This window comes from Phasianus colchicus, chromosome 5, assembly GCF_987193195.1.
Source record: "Phasianus colchicus chromosome 5, bPhaCol1.hap1.1, whole genome shotgun sequence".
In the NCBI taxonomy this organism is placed as follows: domain Eukaryota; kingdom Metazoa; phylum Chordata; class Aves; order Galliformes; family Phasianidae; genus Phasianus; species Phasianus colchicus.
Window position 1 is genome coordinate 16,727,738 of NC_143440.1, and position 17,381 is coordinate 16,745,118.

Consider the following 17,381-nt stretch of genomic DNA (forward strand, 5'->3'; position numbering starts at 1 on the left):
AGGAAGAAACACCATCCCTTTGGGATAAGTGGACTGCCTTACCTTTGTACTGCAAAGTCCAAAAGATGGGGAAAACTTTTGAAACCCTTTTTGTCCCCTCCCCACAGGGCCCCCAGGGATGAGAGGATAAAGGTAGCAGCAGGCACACAAATAGAGGTGGCAAGGGAGGAGGCAGAGCAGGTACCACAGGAACATTGGTACACGTTTGTATCAGAGTGAGGGCTGAGAGGGAAGGTACCATACTGGGAAATGGCTTCAAGAAGGGCTCTCCACAGTCCAGCTCACAGCTGGAGGGAGGCTGTAGAACAAGTGGAGCAGGAGAGCACAGAGACACACCTTCGCCAGCCTTTCCCCTTCCACCTTGGGTACACTCCGAGTCTCTCTCCCTGTTGTATCCATTTTATTTCCAAGCAGAAAAACCACAGCTCCATCCTCAATGCCCTCCTGCAAAAGAAACAGAGCAGAATACTCTAGAGACTCAGCTGAGGGACAGAAATATCTTGGAGCAAGTCCTTGGAGCACACAAAACAAGAGCACTACCACTGACTTCAGTGGCAGCAGGATTAGGGTCCCTGAAGGAGCTGCCAAAATATGCCTTTTAAGCTCACTAAAGGGCCATTCCTCAAGCAGCCCCAGGGATTTGTGGAAGGAAGCTTAAACCATGGGGATATATTTCAAATGGTTGGTGTGTACAGCTGGGATGCTGAGAGAGGAAAGGCAGGGAAGAACTACTTCTCTGTGAAATAAGAAGTCAAAAGTCCAACAGTTTAATGGGACAAACTACATTTAAGACTACGCAGGACTTCTTCAGTTAAAACTTTTCTGGTGTGTATGTGATACTATTCATCTGATGTGCTATTCTAAACTCAACCATCACTTTCTGAAAAGCACTATAAGTGGCTAAGCAGCTTTCAATGCTGACATAGGGTCTCTGTACTACCTGTCATTCTTAGGCAACTCCTGGAGCCCATTATCTTAGCTGAAACTACCCCATGTTCCTCTAGAGCATCATCACAGTAAGACTGCAGAATAAGGCTTTAAGTTATCTCCAAATTTGACTGTTCTGGAGGACTTACAGCACCAGAACAGCTGAGATTTTAAAGCAAGAGAAATTCTAAGGTGAGACAAAAAAAACATAAGAGATTATTAAAGTTACAGATTTGGGAGTGCTTTGTTTTTTTTGTGTGCTCAGTTTAACCCTCCTGAAAGGAGCCTGATTTCCAGAGGCTAGTTTTGAAAAATCTTAACCTTTGATCTTTTAAAGTCTAGTGAAACAGATAAGCTTTTTTTCCTTGCCCAGCAGGCCTGTGAAATTTACAGCACTAGAAACCTCTAACCTATGCTTGTTATTGAGTGTTTTTTGACACTCAAAGCAAAACCATTCTTGACACTTTCCCTACAACTCTGAGCCACCTGTACACAAAATTAAATGATACAGAGGCATTTTAGTCTCAGACACAAGCCACAGAAGAATGTTTTTTGTTTAGAATTTGGAAATAAAAAAGGAGGGGAAATTACAGTAATATTGATAGTCAACAAAGGAAAACAAACAAACAGACAAAGATCAACTGCTGAAGTTACAGCAAATGAAGAAAAAAAACAAGCTATTTCTAGTATAAGCTATTTCTAGAGTGTCATCTAGAAAATTCAGAAGGAGTCAGGATGTGATTGTGTGAAGTGCTGTACATGCTGCAGAACTGAGCCTAGATGTACCAGGGCCAAATATCTTCCCTGCACACAGACTAGATAGACCAGGAGATTTCCTTACCTGAGCATAGGTGCAACAACTGCTGTTTGGAGATGCTGCCAACACATACCAGCTACTTCCACATACCACTGTTTTAGCAGGTTCCACTACTTTCTGCTATAGAAACATCCCTCCTCATTTAATGGGCTGCCGTCGTACCCTCAACAAACCCCTGCTTCCATACACACTACCACAGGCAGTACCTGTAACATCTGCTTTGTGCATCCATCCACACAAAGACCTCCTGAGGCCTCCAGGAACACTGCTCCCAAACAGACCATTGGAGCAAGACCAGAGCAAGGCACAGGCAGCTCTGCCAGCAATAGAAAGATGATGTCCCACTCTCACCTGGACGCTGCTCATCCAGTTGCGCACTGCCATGAAGGAGCACTCGGCCGTAATGTCGTACATCACCAGAATCCCATCTGCCTTCCGGAAATACTGCTTGGTGATACTCCGGAACCTGAGCCCCAACAAAACCAAAGGCACTCTCAGAACCACGATGGTATAATGACATGAGACAGAACACGATCATCTGGTTTCTTGTGCTCCCTGCAAGGGCTGGCGGCCCCTGTGCATGAGATGCATCCCTTGGAGCTGGCGTACAGACTGGTGACAATTCAGTTAAAATCCTGGGCTTTTCAGAGCCCATCTGTGCAGCAGGCCAGGCAGCCATGAGTAAGGAGTGTTTCCAAACACATGGTGCTGAGAAAGCAGGACCTTTCTAAGTCAGGAGGAAAGAAGTACTGAATAGCCTGTTTAGGTGAGGTAGAAAAAGGTAATGCCTGTAAAAAAGGAAATGGATGGAAAAAAAACATGAACTTTTTTCTACAGTCTGGAAGAATCTGCAGATTAAGCTGTAGCATAGAATAAATTAGGTGCATAATGTCTGCCCCAGTGCTGGTAAAACTGCAGTTAAGATTTCAGCATCAATACAGTCCATTCCCAATTTTAAATCTATAAAGCAATTCTGTCATCCATAAATTCAGATGTTAGAAACAGTTTCCAGGTGAAACTCCCATCAGACATCTACATTATCCCGTGGGTTCCTGCTAGAACCACAGACTTGTATTTTGGGAATCAATTCCAATTTAAAACAAACAAAAATATGCTTAAAACCACTATGCAGTTTGTCATAAGGCCATGTTGCCATATTGCCTGCAAACTGATGGAAATAAATGCAGCATCAGTACCCAGATCTCACTAGACAGCTGTGAATTTCCACCCTGCATAGGCTAACAAGCTCTCCTATTAAGAGCCAAGAAAACCTGCAGTTAGTAGTGACCCTCCTGAACTCTTCAGCTGATTGCCTGAAGCCTGTACTGTCTCACTACACACAGAGCATGCCATTCTGGCAGCTACTCCAACTGAGAAAGCACAGACTGTATCTTTGGCAGTCAAGATGCACCTCTGGAAATACAGGACATGCCAGATGCTCCAGAAAAGAATGTCAAATATAGCATGAACCAGACTCAGCGGAATCACTAAGGAGTTCTCCCCTGCACAAGAAGCTCCTCTATCTGATATAGGATATTCAGTTGTACACATCCAGTTAGAAGTAATTCAAATCTCTCTAGAAGTAAGAAAAGTTTTGGTTTCTTCCTACTCAGTAGCAGCACCGAGCCAAGTTCTTTCTTCCAAGTACACATCTAAGACCTGCTAGTACTTCAGAAGCATACTGTCCTTCTGCAGAGATAAATATAGTGAGTTTGGCCTCTAATGCAGCCTAGTCTCAAAGAAGTGTCTCATTTAATGTCATGAAAACTTCCTGATTGGCTACAGCGCTAAAAACACAACAGAATAGTCTTTTGAAACAGAAATCATGATTTCTTTAGCGTGAACTTGGAGTTTGGAAGAGTTTGCCTTGCAGTAGAAAACCTTACTTTGTGCATTTCCCAAAAGTCTGTATGATCTAGCTGGCTGAGGCAGGCAGCGTCCCTACTTTCTTGGCACAGTGCAGGATTTTAATATTTCCATGACTTCAGCTGCCTCTCAAGGCTTGGTCCCATACCATATTTAGCATTAAATACCTTATACTTATTTTTGCCAGGCTCTGTGGTTAACAAACTCCTTGAAAATGCCTCTGAACCTAAGCATCAAAGTACATTCTAAATGAAGTATAAATTACATGAAGTTGTGGTAAGCCTTCATTTCTAGTACTATTGTAGATGAATGTTAAGTGTGTCCTCTGCTACTCTGATCTTCTCCAACAGTGCTGATGACAACATCTTGTGATGGCCCATGTTTTTGAAACTAGAGGAGCCATCACCAAAAATTACATTGCCCCTCTGCCAAGAATTATCACTTCCATGAGTCTATGGGCAGAGATACATCCAGGTGCATGCACTCCCTGCCCTGTCCTTCTCTTTTTTACACTGAGCCTAACAGCAGGAAATCCTCACATAATTGTTTACCTTTCTTGTCCAGCTGTATCCCACAGCTGTAAAGCAACTTGAGTGTTGTCCACCATCAGACTCTTCACCTGGTAATCAATACCTGTCAGGGAGGTAACAAGAACAAGATCAACACTAGTGCAGGAAACTGCCAGATTGACTCAAAGCTGAAAGAGCCACCAACTTAACAGAACTGCGGGGATTAGAAGGGACCTTAAGAGATCATCAAGTCCAACCTTCTGCTAAAGTAGGTATCCTACAATAGATCACACAGGTAGGCATCCAGACAGGCCTTGAATATTTTCTTAGAAGGAGACTCTACAACCTCTCTGGCAACTGTTCCAGTGCTCTGTCACCCTTACTGTGAAGAAGTTCTTCTGCATGTTTGCATGAAACTTCGTATGTTCAAGTTTTAGGCCATTACTCCTTGTCCTATTGCTATGCACTACTGAGAAGAGCCTGGACTCATCCGTTTGTCTCCCACCTCCCATCAGATAGTTACAGACATTTATCAGATCCCCCATCAATCTTCTTTTCTCCAGGCTGAACAGACCCAGGTTACTCAGCCTTCCCTCGTAAGGGAGATGCTCCAGGCCCTTTATCATCTTTGTGGCCCTCCACTGGACTCCTTCTAGGAAATCCCTGTCTTTTTTGAACTGGGGAGCCCAGAACTGGACACAGTGCTCCAAATGTGGTCTCGCTAGAGTCAATTAGAAGGGGAGGATCACCTCTTCAACCTTCATTCAGATTGTTAAGAGCTAGAAAATGTCTGGGCTAAAGTGACAGAAAAGAAAACTAAAACAACCCCTTCCAGACCAACTTCCTCATCCTTCTTAGTCAGATTAGTTTGAAACCCTATTTCTTACCAATAGTTGCATTGAGATCAGCCAAGAACCTGTCATAGCAGAAGCGATGGATGAAGGAACTCTTACCAACACCAGAGTTCCCCACAAACACAACTTTGAAGATACGATCGGGGGAACAACTGGCAGGTTCCAGCACCTGGAGCTACAATGGAAGAAAGAGATGCAGTTTATAAAAGTCCAGCCACAGACTGTGATTTGATTTAGGTATTACATCACAAAAAAAATATGAAATTACTACAAATCTATGAGCTGCAGTTATGTGGGAAAAGTCCCCACTAGCAGGTGTTTGAGGCTGTACAGTAAGTACTCAGACTCACCCTGCTTTCAATGCCAACTGGCTGTCCTCTAGGAGATAATGGAGCACCGTCCAACCCGTCTGCATTTTTTCTACAGTCAGCGTCACTCTTCAAAGCCATCTTCAGCCTCTCAGCATCAGCTCCCACTGACCACTTCTCTTGGTCTCTGTTCTTCTCTCCAAAGTTCGTGCTGCTTCCTTCTCCCATCTTCAACCACATCCCATTGCCTGAGAAGTATTTGCAATTCTTCCTGTTGGGTTCTTCCATTGCCATATCCATTGGGAAGGTGACATGTTGTCCACCATCAGAGGCCAGTTGTCTGTATTGAAGCCCACAGGCACCACAGTGGGGTTTGGAAGCAGAGGAAAAGAAGGAGGGGGTTGCAGATTCCCAAAACACCCAGCATGATTCAATTAGTTCATACGCAACACTTGCAGGAATGTTACCTCATGCACTTGCTCCCTGTGACTAAGGTATCAACAACACCCCTGGGAGAAAAAAGCTCCCTGGAGCTATGCTGTGCTCATGTGCTGGCATGCATTTCATTCATTTTAACAGAAATTTCCCATCTTCTGGATTTTTCAAGGATTCTTTGCAACCCACTTTTCCCAGTACTGAAAAATGAGGCAAAGTATACAAAGGTGGCAACAGAAGAAAAAAAAAAAAAAAGATTTAAAAATACAATGCTAAAATAAATAACAAAGGTTTGCAGGTTAGTGAAAAAGGTTTTGGCTGCAGGAAGGAGAGTGAGGGCTGTCTGATTACCCTTAGGACGCCACATGCAGCAAGCATGCATGTCACTGCCTTCTGCTGACGGTCTTGACTGCCACAGGTGTACAAACTGCAGTGAGCTCAGGGTGCTCGAGCAGACCACGCAAACAAGGCTGCTGTACACGGTAAGTGGAGGAACAGACTTCAAAAGACAGCTAGAATAGCAAATTCAACTGCAATCATTGCCAACAAGCAAGGAATTGTCTTTGGTCTGCCTTGGCTTTCTGTGGTTAAAGAACTAGAAGAGAGTGAGAAGACTCACAACTCAAAGGTTTTATCTGTCAGAGACCTCCAACACATTTGCTGGCCACCAGATTCCATTTGGAAGGAGAGACCAAAGGCTAACTGCAGTTTGTCTGCACAGAGGCAGCACATCCCACCTCTGTATACAGTTTTTTTCCCTTGCTATTAGTGCAAGAGTCAAGGCAACAACTCTCCATTGGCTTCACCTCACCAAGGCTGCGAGATTCACCTGCTGCCAAGTCTGCACTTTTTCTGTTAGATGGTGCTCACATCCTGGCCATCCTCCCTGCCCCTGCCCCACATGCCAGGCCAGAGCTGGGCAGCTGGGACCTCTCCCTGTGCAGCACAGACAGACACATCCTCCTGGGCTTAGGCTCTGGGGATCAGTCCCCCTCTCCCAGGGCCAGCAGAATTAGCTGTAACAAGGGGCTGAACCTCAAAAGCCTCTTTAGGGAAGAGAACAAAAAAAGGGGGATACAAACACAAGACTTTCTGAAGTGATCCCATCTCTAATGCAGCTTATTCATGTGTCTCAAGCAACGTGGTATGACAGCACTGAGACAGAATCAACAAATACATACTAAGCCTTTCTATTTGGTTTGTGCCAACAGCCACTAGCAGCATCTTTGCAAGAGATAGCTAGTCAGTAGCTGGCCTCTCTGAGGAACCAGGCTTTTAGCCAATACAGGCATGCATGGCACATAGTTCACAAGGGCCAATGCTTAATGCCAGCACAGCTGAGGCAAGCGTGCATAGGTGGCTGTTGAAAACACCGCACTGTCTGCACATAGAGTGCCAAAAAAAGGCATAGGCCATACAGACAAGGTTGTCTATCCTGGCTGGCCAGAAGGCCTGGTGTGTCAGGTGAGCATTTGCAGAGGTATGGAGGCAGATGGGCAGGACAGAGCCACCTGGAGCTGGGCCTTCTCCTCGGGGCTTTCAGCTGCTGAGAGAACACCAGCCTTGTGCAAGTCCTGCCCTCTCCCATGCCCCAGGAACACAAGGTCTGGCACCAGGCACCAACAGACAGGGTTTCTGCCTGAGGAGGAACAGCACACTCGGGAGAATATCCAGGCATTTTAACAGAACTGCCTGGCTCAGAGTCAGCCTGCTTGCCTCCTGTCCCACAGACATTTCTAGATTGGGGCCAGCACCACAGGAAAGTTCACCAAAAGCAGTATCCTTAGTTTCATGCTGAGCCCACACCACCTCGTGCCAAGAGTTGAGCTTTATGTCCCCCATGTTCCCACAGACAGACAGATAGCACTGAGGCATGGAACCAGACAAGGGACACAGTTTGACTGACAGTGTTCCAGCGGGCACAGAATGACACCACGGACACAACACAGATGCCCATCTGACCGTTTGACCGGCTTGTCGTCCAGCAGGTAATTGCCTAGCACTGACCCTTTCTTCAAGAGGGGCTTTTTGCTCTGAGGTGCCTGGAAGTTGAAAAGAGAAGGGTTGAAGAATGTCAATACAGCCCAGGAATCTGGCCAGCCCCGGTTCAACTTGCATTAAGAGCACAGGGCTGGAGCCCCACAAGCAAGGCTCAAACAGAAGCAAGCACAGGATTTGCTCTTCTCAGTTCAGCTCATTTAGCTGATGCAAGAAAACACCGCTGACACTGCTTTCCCATTTGCAACAAAGCCCTTCAGTAATGCCAGTGACCCAAACTGTAGCCTTCCTCTGTCAGCCAGAGCTTTTATTTCTGTGACTTATTTGCTACTGTGATACACAGCTGATACTCTTTCCCCACTTGTTTTTTTATGATGATGATATGTGAGACAGAGTGAATCTCTCCTCTTCTGGTACTCACCCATAGCTGCACATACAGCAAAGGGAAGAAAGGAGACTGTTCTGCAACAGGCAATGTACAGGCTCTGCTTTATACGTACATCCTCCCCCATGCCTTCCTCCTACTTACCTCCCCACGCTTCCTCCAGCCAGCGCTCACCAGCTTCCCAGAGAAGGATAAGAAGCAACAACTCCCTCACGACACTGCTCCTCTAGATACAGCAGCTTTGTCATCCTCAGCACCAAAGATGACAAATTTGCTGAGACCATACAGAAAAGCCTGTGGCAGAGTGGTAGCTGACCCACTAGCTCTCCTAAATCCACGCCAAAGCCTAGTCCCCTCTCTCACATACAAGCTGGTTAACTGCTCCTGCCCCCCAAAAAATGCAAAGTAAGAGACAGTGTGGCAAGGTGCCCCCAACCAGCACTGGGAGAAGGGAGATGTACTCACTCTGGGAGTCCAAAGATTTCTGACATGTCCACACAACAAGTTATTTCTAGGAGTAAAGGGGGAAAAATGAGGAGTCCAGCCTTTCAGGCCTGCCTCCAGCAGCAGTTCTGATCCTATCAAACAGCTTCACGCAGCTGCTGACAGGCCTGCCTTCATGCTGCCCACAGCCCAGGGGAGGACTATGAAGACTATTTCTTAAATAACCCCAGTTTCCTTTCAAAAGACAGAAAATTAAGAAGATGCTCTGTGGATCAGAACTCCCACAACAGCTTTACACAATGCAATCCACCAAGAAGAGATACTCTGGACTCCACAGAGGGCCTCAATCAACTGGGAGCTTAAAGGAAAAAAAATATTACATATTAAGCTGGTATTTAAGTAAAGCTTCAGCCACAGAAAAAATCTAGCCCACAGAGCCCTTGTTCAGCAATTTCATTTCTAGAACACGGGAAAAGGAATCAATTTAAAACCAGCTGGAAAATCCACACACCCCAAACATCATACAGACAACAAGCACGTGACCTTGCTGGATGTACACAGTGGCTGCCCAGGGCTGAGATGCCGTAGGAGGCTGACAACTGCAGACCACAAATCTTCCAAAGCAAAAGAACCCCAAGTCCATAGTGACCTTTGGTCAACATCAGTATCAGGACTACATATGGACCAGCCAACCAATGGTTCTCTAGCAGAGATGGGAGAAGACGCTTTCAGGGTTTGTGCTGAGACCAGCAGTTCCCTCAAAAGGTACTCTAGACTCACAGAAACAAGGAAACGTTACAGCTCACTGGATGTTCAGCAGTCACAACCTTCAGGCCACCTATGGAGCAAATGGACTCCCAGGCAATCTGCTACTGCGCCACCTACTGAGAGAGGAAGCAGCCTGCAGGGTACATACCTGGGAATAAAGGAGAAACAACGGGGTGCATTTTGCCATTGGTTCTGCCATGCTTTATTGGCCTGCCAGGTTTATGGAACGTTTGACTTTTCATAGCAATGGTATAGGGACAGACATCACATTGCAGCTGTACAACACATGATGACAAGAATTCCACGGCAAGAACAGCATGTATGCAAGCATTTTGGATGGGACAGAAAATACAAGCATCTTCTGGTTTATCGGTGAAATACAAATACATGTTCAGTGTAATCAAAGTTCCCAAACATTCTTCACAATGAGCAGACATGAGATTTGCTCATCCAGGACAAGACCTCTAGCAAACTGCAGCACACGAGGATAACTCCACAGCCAGATGGGTGCAAAATGGAACACCCCGAAGCAGTTTGCATGCAGGCAGAAATAGCCACATGTTGCTATGTGTGACTGAGCCACCAGGGCAAAGGTGTGTCCCATGCCATGAGGCCAGGTCTGCCCACCTAGGCAAGGCCAGAAGCTCTTACGAAGAGCAAGGCATTGAGCTGTGCACTAAGAAGTGCAAAGGAGCAGCAGGTGGCTTGCTGTCAGCCACGTGCAATCCAACTCCTCCTTCCAACCATTTCAGTCTTTGCTATGAAAGAATCACTGTTTGTCACAACTTCATTTCACAGAAATAACACAACCCTTCCCGACATTAACAGAGGATACTTAGGCCTTAGGTTTCCTTTTAGCTTGTGAAAGCACTGATACTGTCTGCCACACATCATGTTACACTAGGGATACGCAGCAGAAGGCTGGACTCTCCTCTTTGCTGCTGTAGGAAGGATTGCCATTTCCTCCCCCTCTTATGGCAGGACAGTATGAACAGCAGATCTTTTGCAGGTACGTGGCAACAGTAGCTTTCCTAATGACTGAAATAAAAACAGCCAATGAGATGTCCTAGCTGACAAAGGAAAAAAACTTATTCCAGTGCAGGCCTTGTCTGCCCAACATTATGCTGTCAGATCAGCAAAGGTGGTCGCAGGAGCTCAACCTGCTGCTTGATCCCTAGTGCCAGCACAGGAAAGAGAAGGGAGAAAGTGGCTCCTCTATACTATGGCTCTCTGCAAGGCCCTCTCGTAGGTCCACCTGCAGCAGATGTTTCAGAGCAGCCATGAGTGGGTTCTAGTGGGGAAAAGAAGAGAGGAGAAGCAGACAAACTTTGCACACAGAGGCACATACCTGAAACGTGGTCTCCATGGGACACCCACCCACCCAAAAGGAACCCAAATGCTGAATGATGCACATGGAAAGAGGAGAATGCACCATTTTCTCTGCCTGCTTGCACTGGGCTCTGTTAGAGAGTGACAGGAAGCTCTAGCACACGTGCATGCACAAACACACACACACAGCAGCTTCAAAAAAGAAAAAAAAAACATCTTTCTGTTTTCAGAAACACAGCCACACAAGCACATGCACACATCCGTCATCTTTATCCATAACAGTCACAGAAGCTATTTCCTACAGTCACTTCTCTGCTTGAAGATGAATTCCAGCCTCTCTCCAGTAGGTTTTCCTCTGTAGGGTATTTTGTCTCCTTTCTGGGCACCTTCCCTGCACTTCCTTTTATGTTCCTTTACAAACCAGCTAGAAGGTCTGTCCCAGCCTACTGCTGTCTGTCACCACTGCAGGACAGCTAATTCCAGATCTGCAAGAGGAGCATGATGGCAGAGCCAGGAAAGGAATGTGGTAGCAGGAATGGGTCCAAGATAGGTACAGAGCAGTCTTAACAGTGACTTTTGTGAACAAAAAGACTTTTTTGTGAAAAAATAATAAAAACTGAAAAAAAAAAATTACATATCCATACTTGCCTTGGAAGCTAGGAAAGGCCAAAAATGATACTGACTGTCCTGGATGTTCCCCAGGGCCCTTACTGTACAGGGGCCCACTGCTTTCCCCTAGCTCTCTGAACCATGCTTCACTGCTGCACCCTCCCTGCAGGAATGGGGAGCTGCCCCCAGGGAATATCTGAAAACATCTTCTACAAGCTCAAGAGGTCAGAGAAACTCTCAGACTCTCTCATGTCCCGCCACCCTGACTCAGCTGACAGCACATCTGGGAATTCATCTTTCTCACCAGCGAGTTGCCAGGACTTGTGCATCTTTGCTCCCTGCCTTGCAGGCACCCAATATTGGCTAAAGAGCACAAGCCCAGCGTGTGCAGCAGGCAGCATCCACTGCAGCCCTGCACACAGCTGCATTCACAGTCCCAAACTAACACGCCTTGGGTTACAGCCAGGCAGCTGGCAAGAGCAACCAGCAGAGCTTGTCTCTGGGCACGGATAGAGGTGCGCCACAAAGTCTGTTTTAAGCACCACACCAGGCCTTGTGAGGTCAGGTCATTGTCCCCCGTGGATGTGAGAGGCCCCCAAGTGGTGACAGCAACAGCAGCAGATGAAAGGAGGGTGGTTGGGAATTAGGATTTTCTTTCTTAGACTAACCGGCTTCTTGGCTTCTAAAGTGTCACGCTCATCTCGAAGTTTCTTGTTCATCTCTCTGCTCCAAAGAAAGACAAAGGAGAGAAAAAACGAAGCCCTCAATGAAAATGGGATAAAGACCAACATTTGAAAGCTAGATGGAAAGGCACCTAGGGGCACAAATGAAGATATTCGGTAATGTTGGTTATGTTGAGATTTCCATGCATCCCAGTTCAGTTAACAGGCAGCAGGGAAGACTAAATTCCTCCCCTGGAGGAATTATTCAGTAAAATAGCAGAGCCTGTACCCTGCTGGAGGTGATCAAATCGCAAAACTCTATCTGGGCCTAGAAAAATAAGAAGTGTGTGAGTGCTGCTTAAATGCACTCCCACAGCACTGAAACCTCAGCACTGCTTCTAGTGAACGAGCTTCACTAGAAAGGCCAACTCTCCTCTTCTACTCCCAAACTGACCATTGACCACATTGGCCATTCAGATGGTTTCCAGCAAGAAGCAGGATCTGGTCCAATCTGCCCCTTATGTGCCCAAGTGTTTGACATCTGCCCCAGTCCTGTTCCTACCTGAGGAGCTCCAGCTGCCGAAGGAGGCTTTGTTTCTCTTTCTGCATGTTTTTGGAGACTCTGAACACATCCCTAGGTGAAGAGGAAATAAATCAATGGGAGACAAAACACAAGGATCCCTTTCTTAGGAACACCCACAATATTCACAAAGCTGAAGGTCTGCCAGGAGGACTCAGAGGAAGGAGCACTGCCATGGGAGCTGGGATGCCTGAGTTTTACTCCAGCTCTCCTGCTCTCCTCTGGCATGAGGACAGACAATCTACTTTCCACTTTCACATGTCGGTTTCATCAGCTGCTAGAGATGGGAAGGATGCTCACTGTCATCTGGAACTGAAACATCCCCATGTTGCAGCAATATATTACTAGATTAAGCTCATAAACAGGAACACAAGTGATGAGCATAGAATTTGTAGGAACTTTACAGTGATGAACTGGAAATTAAAAGGAGGAGAACTCTCTAGGATGAGGAACATCTGTAATTTTTACAGTAATTTTAAAGCCAATTATCAATGAACATACTCATTTTTCACTACAGGCAGGTGAGAGGTAGCAGTAACACTGCCTTTTTATACCAACAACACCACTGCAATGTTACTTCTCAAGATGTTACTTCCTTTCTCAAGGCAGTTGTCTGATAAAACCACAGCTTCTAATTAGAGAATTTTATTCTTTAACTACTTGTACACTTTTCCTTCTCTGCCTGGGTTCCTGCTCTGACAGCCCACACAGCTGCTTCCCTTTCCATTCCCACCTGTCCTTCTGCTCTTGCTCATTCTGGGCCTCTTTCTGCAGCTTCTGCAGTTGTCCCTTGACAGCCTCTAGCTCCCATTTGCTTTTCTCCAGCTCCTCCAGTAGGTTTTCATTCAGGTGCCGGAGCCTTTCATTCTGCACACGGGTCTCCAGCTGCTCTGAGTTCAGAGACTGTAGCTGATGTTCCAGCTGCAAAGGGAGAGGAGGAGTTAAATACAGAGAGAAAGGGTTCTGAGCTACAATCGTGACTATAAAAACAGGCTGAAAGAAGGGAGGAAAACACAGCTAGGCCTACAAGACCACCAAACGTGTCAAGAAGGTGAACTGGAAGCAATTATTTCTCATCTCTGCTAGCACCAAGGAGCAAGCAATGCTGTTAGTCAGGCTGAGGAAGTACTTCAGGCAGTGTAGAAATCTGAGAGCAAACAAAGGTGATAGGAGGACAGGAAAAATTTGGATGGAAGCAGGGCTATGTCTGTTGGGAGTTATTAAGCACAGATGTTAAAATGCATCCTCCGGTTTAGGGACTTCCTGAGCCCATGGCAGCTGAAAAAGGGATGCATCAAGGTGTTGGGGTATGTCACATTAGCCATATACAGAAAATTAAGTGACCTAGTGATCTTCACGCGTGTTGGAGACAGAACTTTGGGCTAGAGGGGTTGTGGGGAGCTGCTGTGCCCCAGCAGCATTTAAACAAGACACCAGCACAAATAACAGGCCTAACTTCAAAAGTTTGAAGTCTGCTCCCTGTACTCAGCTAGCAACGTGATCATTTGCAAATGTCTGGCATAGGCTGGGAAAGAGGCAAAGACAGATGCATCAGTCAAATTCACTTGTCTCAGACAAGTAGGGCGTCACTGGAAGGATCATACCGATATTTCAGTATCCAGTCAACCACATTTGCTGACCAAGGACCTCTGCTGAATTTGGTGCTACAAAGAAATGGCAGTACACACAATCTGAACTCAGTTTCCACAGTCACAGTCACTTGAGCTGAATGTCCTGTTTGTTCCCAGAAGTTCTGCACATACAAGTGTGTTTTAGACCTTTAAATACCATGTGTGACAACTTCTTAACTGCACAGAGAGAATGTTAGGTAAGGGCACAGGGAGAAAAGATCTCACCAAGGGGCAGGTACCCCTGTGAATCTGTGAAAGCCAAGTATGCTTTAAGCACATCTTTTCTGCTCCTTCAAGTAGACTCTCAAAAAGAAAGTAAAAGAAACATGCTGTGACACAAGGTGAAGTGCTTTTCTCTTTCCTGCCCTGCTCTCTGCAAAAACACGTGTACAAGTCACGAATAAAGCTCACCTTTCTCAGGTTCCTTGAAACACAAACCCTACATCTCTTCCCACTACAACTACAAGTACATGTCATGCTCAACTTTGACTCGAGAGTTCCAGTCCTGTGGACATCATGGAAAATTTTAGCACAACCACATATGCTGAGCAGTCAAATTCAGAATAAGAAACAGCAACACCAGCCCACAGCCTCTGGATCTTTCAATAAGCCAGAGGATGGGATTTAAATAAAGCATGTGCCCCTCCCTGAGAATTCTCAAAATCTCAAAGAACTCTGGTTTTATGTTGTCTGTATACTGATACTGCAGAGTAGCACAATCACAATACTCGACTTCCACCACAAGAGGGACCTAGTTGCCCGTGTAACTTAGTACAAACGTCCAAGATAAAGACAGCAGAAAAGCTCAGATGAGTAAGAGTGTCCATACAGTCTCATACACTGTCCTGACCCACAGCAAGGAGAGATGCTAATTAGGAAGAGCATGCCTAGATAGCCACTATGGTCTACACCCCCCGCATCGATAGTTCTTGGACTAGAGATGATATAATCTACATCCCTGACTTTACTTTTCCCCCTTTCAATATGTTTATGAGCCTGCTGTCCATTAGCTTGTCCAACCTGTTTTTGAAGTGCTGATTCACAACCTCCTGTGCAAAATCTCTAGTTCATTAATCCACAGAAGTACAACCTTTGAGATCAGCCTTCTACTTGTCTTCTTGTCTTTCATCTGTGTTGTTGCAGGATTTGAGGAGTAACAACTCCAGGCGGACCCACAACCATCCCAAACCTGTAAAGCTCTGTTATAACTTCCCTCAGTCTCCTCCACTCCAAAATTAGGGTTAGGCTTTCCTAGTTTCTCTTCCTGAGGCAAATGCACTATTTCCTTAATTATAACAGCAATCTGTACCTTTATTTCTCACACTGGAGTTAGAGGAGACCATAACTGTGCAAACCAAGTGAGAAAATGACACCCTCTATCTTATTCTCATTACCATTCCTCATGGCATCTGAAGTTTTATTGGCTTTTCCAGCTGCTGCACAATGAGCTGTTGAGTTCAGAGAACTTATGCTTCATCCTCATTGCAGCTAGTTATCCAACTTGGATATCTCCAGTTACCAGAACCTTCCAGGTAACTCCCATGACTTATTTCTGCAGCAGTCACATTTCAGTTTTCCAGAGAAGAAGGGAAAGACATCCAAAATGGACCACCATGTACAAATGTGCATGCCAGGGACCGACAAGCCAATGGAAAATTTCTGCTATGATCTTTTCATTCAATCAATATGTCATTAGGTACTGAAATGCAAGTATATAGTACATGCAGCTCAGAGCATCAGGGAACTCTTCCCTCTGGGTTATTTTGCAGCAGCTAGAAAAAAACTATTTGGCTCTTGCATATCTATACACAGCTTTCCTACACACCACAAAAGGCACCAAACTCACAATTGCCAAATCTTTACCTCATTTTCCTTGTCAAATTAAGTTATTGTACAAGAGAAACCAAAGCAGATGAAAAAACGAGGACCAAGATGTTCACAGGAGGACAGTGCCATTGCAGACAAGCTAACTCACTTCAACACCCTCAGAGATGGGCAAAATTAGGCTGGCTAATACTGTCAGCAGTTGAAAACCACTCCCAGCCAGAAAAGGTCTTTATAGAAATACAGTAGAAGAAGGAACACTTTAGAAAGTCTTTGGGCTCTGTTACCTTCTTCTGACGATAGAGGATTTTCTCCAGCTCTTGCTCTTTGCTGCGCAGTTCCTTTTGGAGCAGGTTACTCCTGTTGTGTCTCAGTGCTTCCTGCAAAGATGAAGACATACAGCTATGCACACAACACCCAGCACAGTTAAGAGCTGTTCCTTAACCAGATGAGCCACCCTCCCTGCTTCAGACCACAGAAAGTTTGACTTCAGCCAAAAGAGATGAGGTACCTGGCAGATTAGCCTCTCCCTTTCTGCTTTGATCTGTTGCTCCATTTCTTCATAAAGGCACCTGACTTCCCGGTCATGGTCCGTCTCCTTTCTATGAAAGGAAAGGTGCACACATATCACAAGAGAGAAAGAGAATGCAGAAAGAAAAGAGGAGAGAAGGGTGCAAAGAGAGTCCTACTAAGAGCTTTGTGGCATTGCCAGAAAGTTACTTCAGATGGTTTTTTCACCAGATCAAATGTTATGGGTGTGTGCTGCTGCAAAACAAACCTCTGACAATCAAGTCAAGATAAACAGTCATTTCATTACAGCGAGAAAAATCTCAGTGTCCAGCCTCTCCTGACACTTGAGGCAGAATATAACACTTGCAATTTAATCCAAATATCAGCTGTTTCCAGACAGTAAATAGCAATGATGTTCTCCTTACCGCTTCAATGCCTGCTCCATAGACTCCTTTTCATGATTCACCTCCTTGATGTATGATGAAACACGCAGCAGAAACTCCTCAAAATTGGCTAAGAGCTCCGGACGCTCCTTTCGTAGCCGGGCCCAAAGATCTCGAACCTCGCTAGGACTGGAGCAAGCATACAGGAGACAAAGAAAGCAAATGAGTTTGTGTCACCTTCTGGATTGTTACTCTAATTCCAGCATGCACTCAGGGGAGGGCAGACTGCCCTTGTCCTTGTCATCTCCTCCATTACACCATACAGCAAAGAGATTAAAAGAAACTGCGAGGTTAAAATGGAGGAGGTCATCTGAAAGACAAAAAGAGTCACCTACGAAGCAAATCTGGAGCAATTATTTTCCAAGTATTCAGTAATAATACATTTGGTGTCTAAACTAAGATTGGAAGAGATGAAAATTCAGGAAACTCTCACAGGCCAGGGATTTTGGCACACATCACACAGGTGTCACTCTCACACCATG

The 17,381-nt window shown here is 45.6% G+C and overlaps 1 protein-coding gene across 7 annotated transcripts in view; it reads right to left on the reverse strand.

Annotated features, from left to right (window-relative positions):
* The window catches only part of CRACR2B (calcium release activated channel regulator 2B), a 38,508-nt gene that overhangs the window by 1,522 nt on the left and 19,605 nt on the right, over positions 1 to 17,381 (reverse strand). For 6 of the 7 annotated variants that reach the window (XM_031609007.2, XM_031609005.2, XM_090140632.1 and 3 more), the window contains 12 exons: positions 16,882 to 17,028; positions 16,458 to 16,548; positions 16,234 to 16,326; positions 13,225 to 13,412; positions 12,474 to 12,545; positions 11,918 to 11,972; positions 7,679 to 7,758; positions 5,324 to 5,621; positions 5,007 to 5,148; positions 4,162 to 4,243; positions 2,096 to 2,210; positions 337 to 444 (listed from right to left, as the gene is read on the reverse strand). In XM_031609007.2, the coding sequence (XP_031464867.2) occupies positions 337 to 444; positions 2,096 to 2,210; positions 4,162 to 4,243; positions 5,007 to 5,148; positions 5,324 to 5,621; positions 7,679 to 7,758; positions 11,918 to 11,972; positions 12,474 to 12,545; positions 13,225 to 13,412; positions 16,234 to 16,326; positions 16,458 to 16,548; positions 16,882 to 17,028 (1,471 nt within the window). The remainder of the gene's footprint in view (positions 1 to 336; positions 445 to 2,095; positions 2,211 to 4,161; positions 4,244 to 5,006; positions 5,149 to 5,323; positions 5,622 to 7,678; positions 7,759 to 11,917; positions 11,973 to 12,473; positions 12,546 to 13,224; positions 13,413 to 16,233; positions 16,327 to 16,457; positions 16,549 to 16,881; positions 17,029 to 17,381) is intronic. The other variant, XM_090140631.1, reaches the window with a different exon arrangement.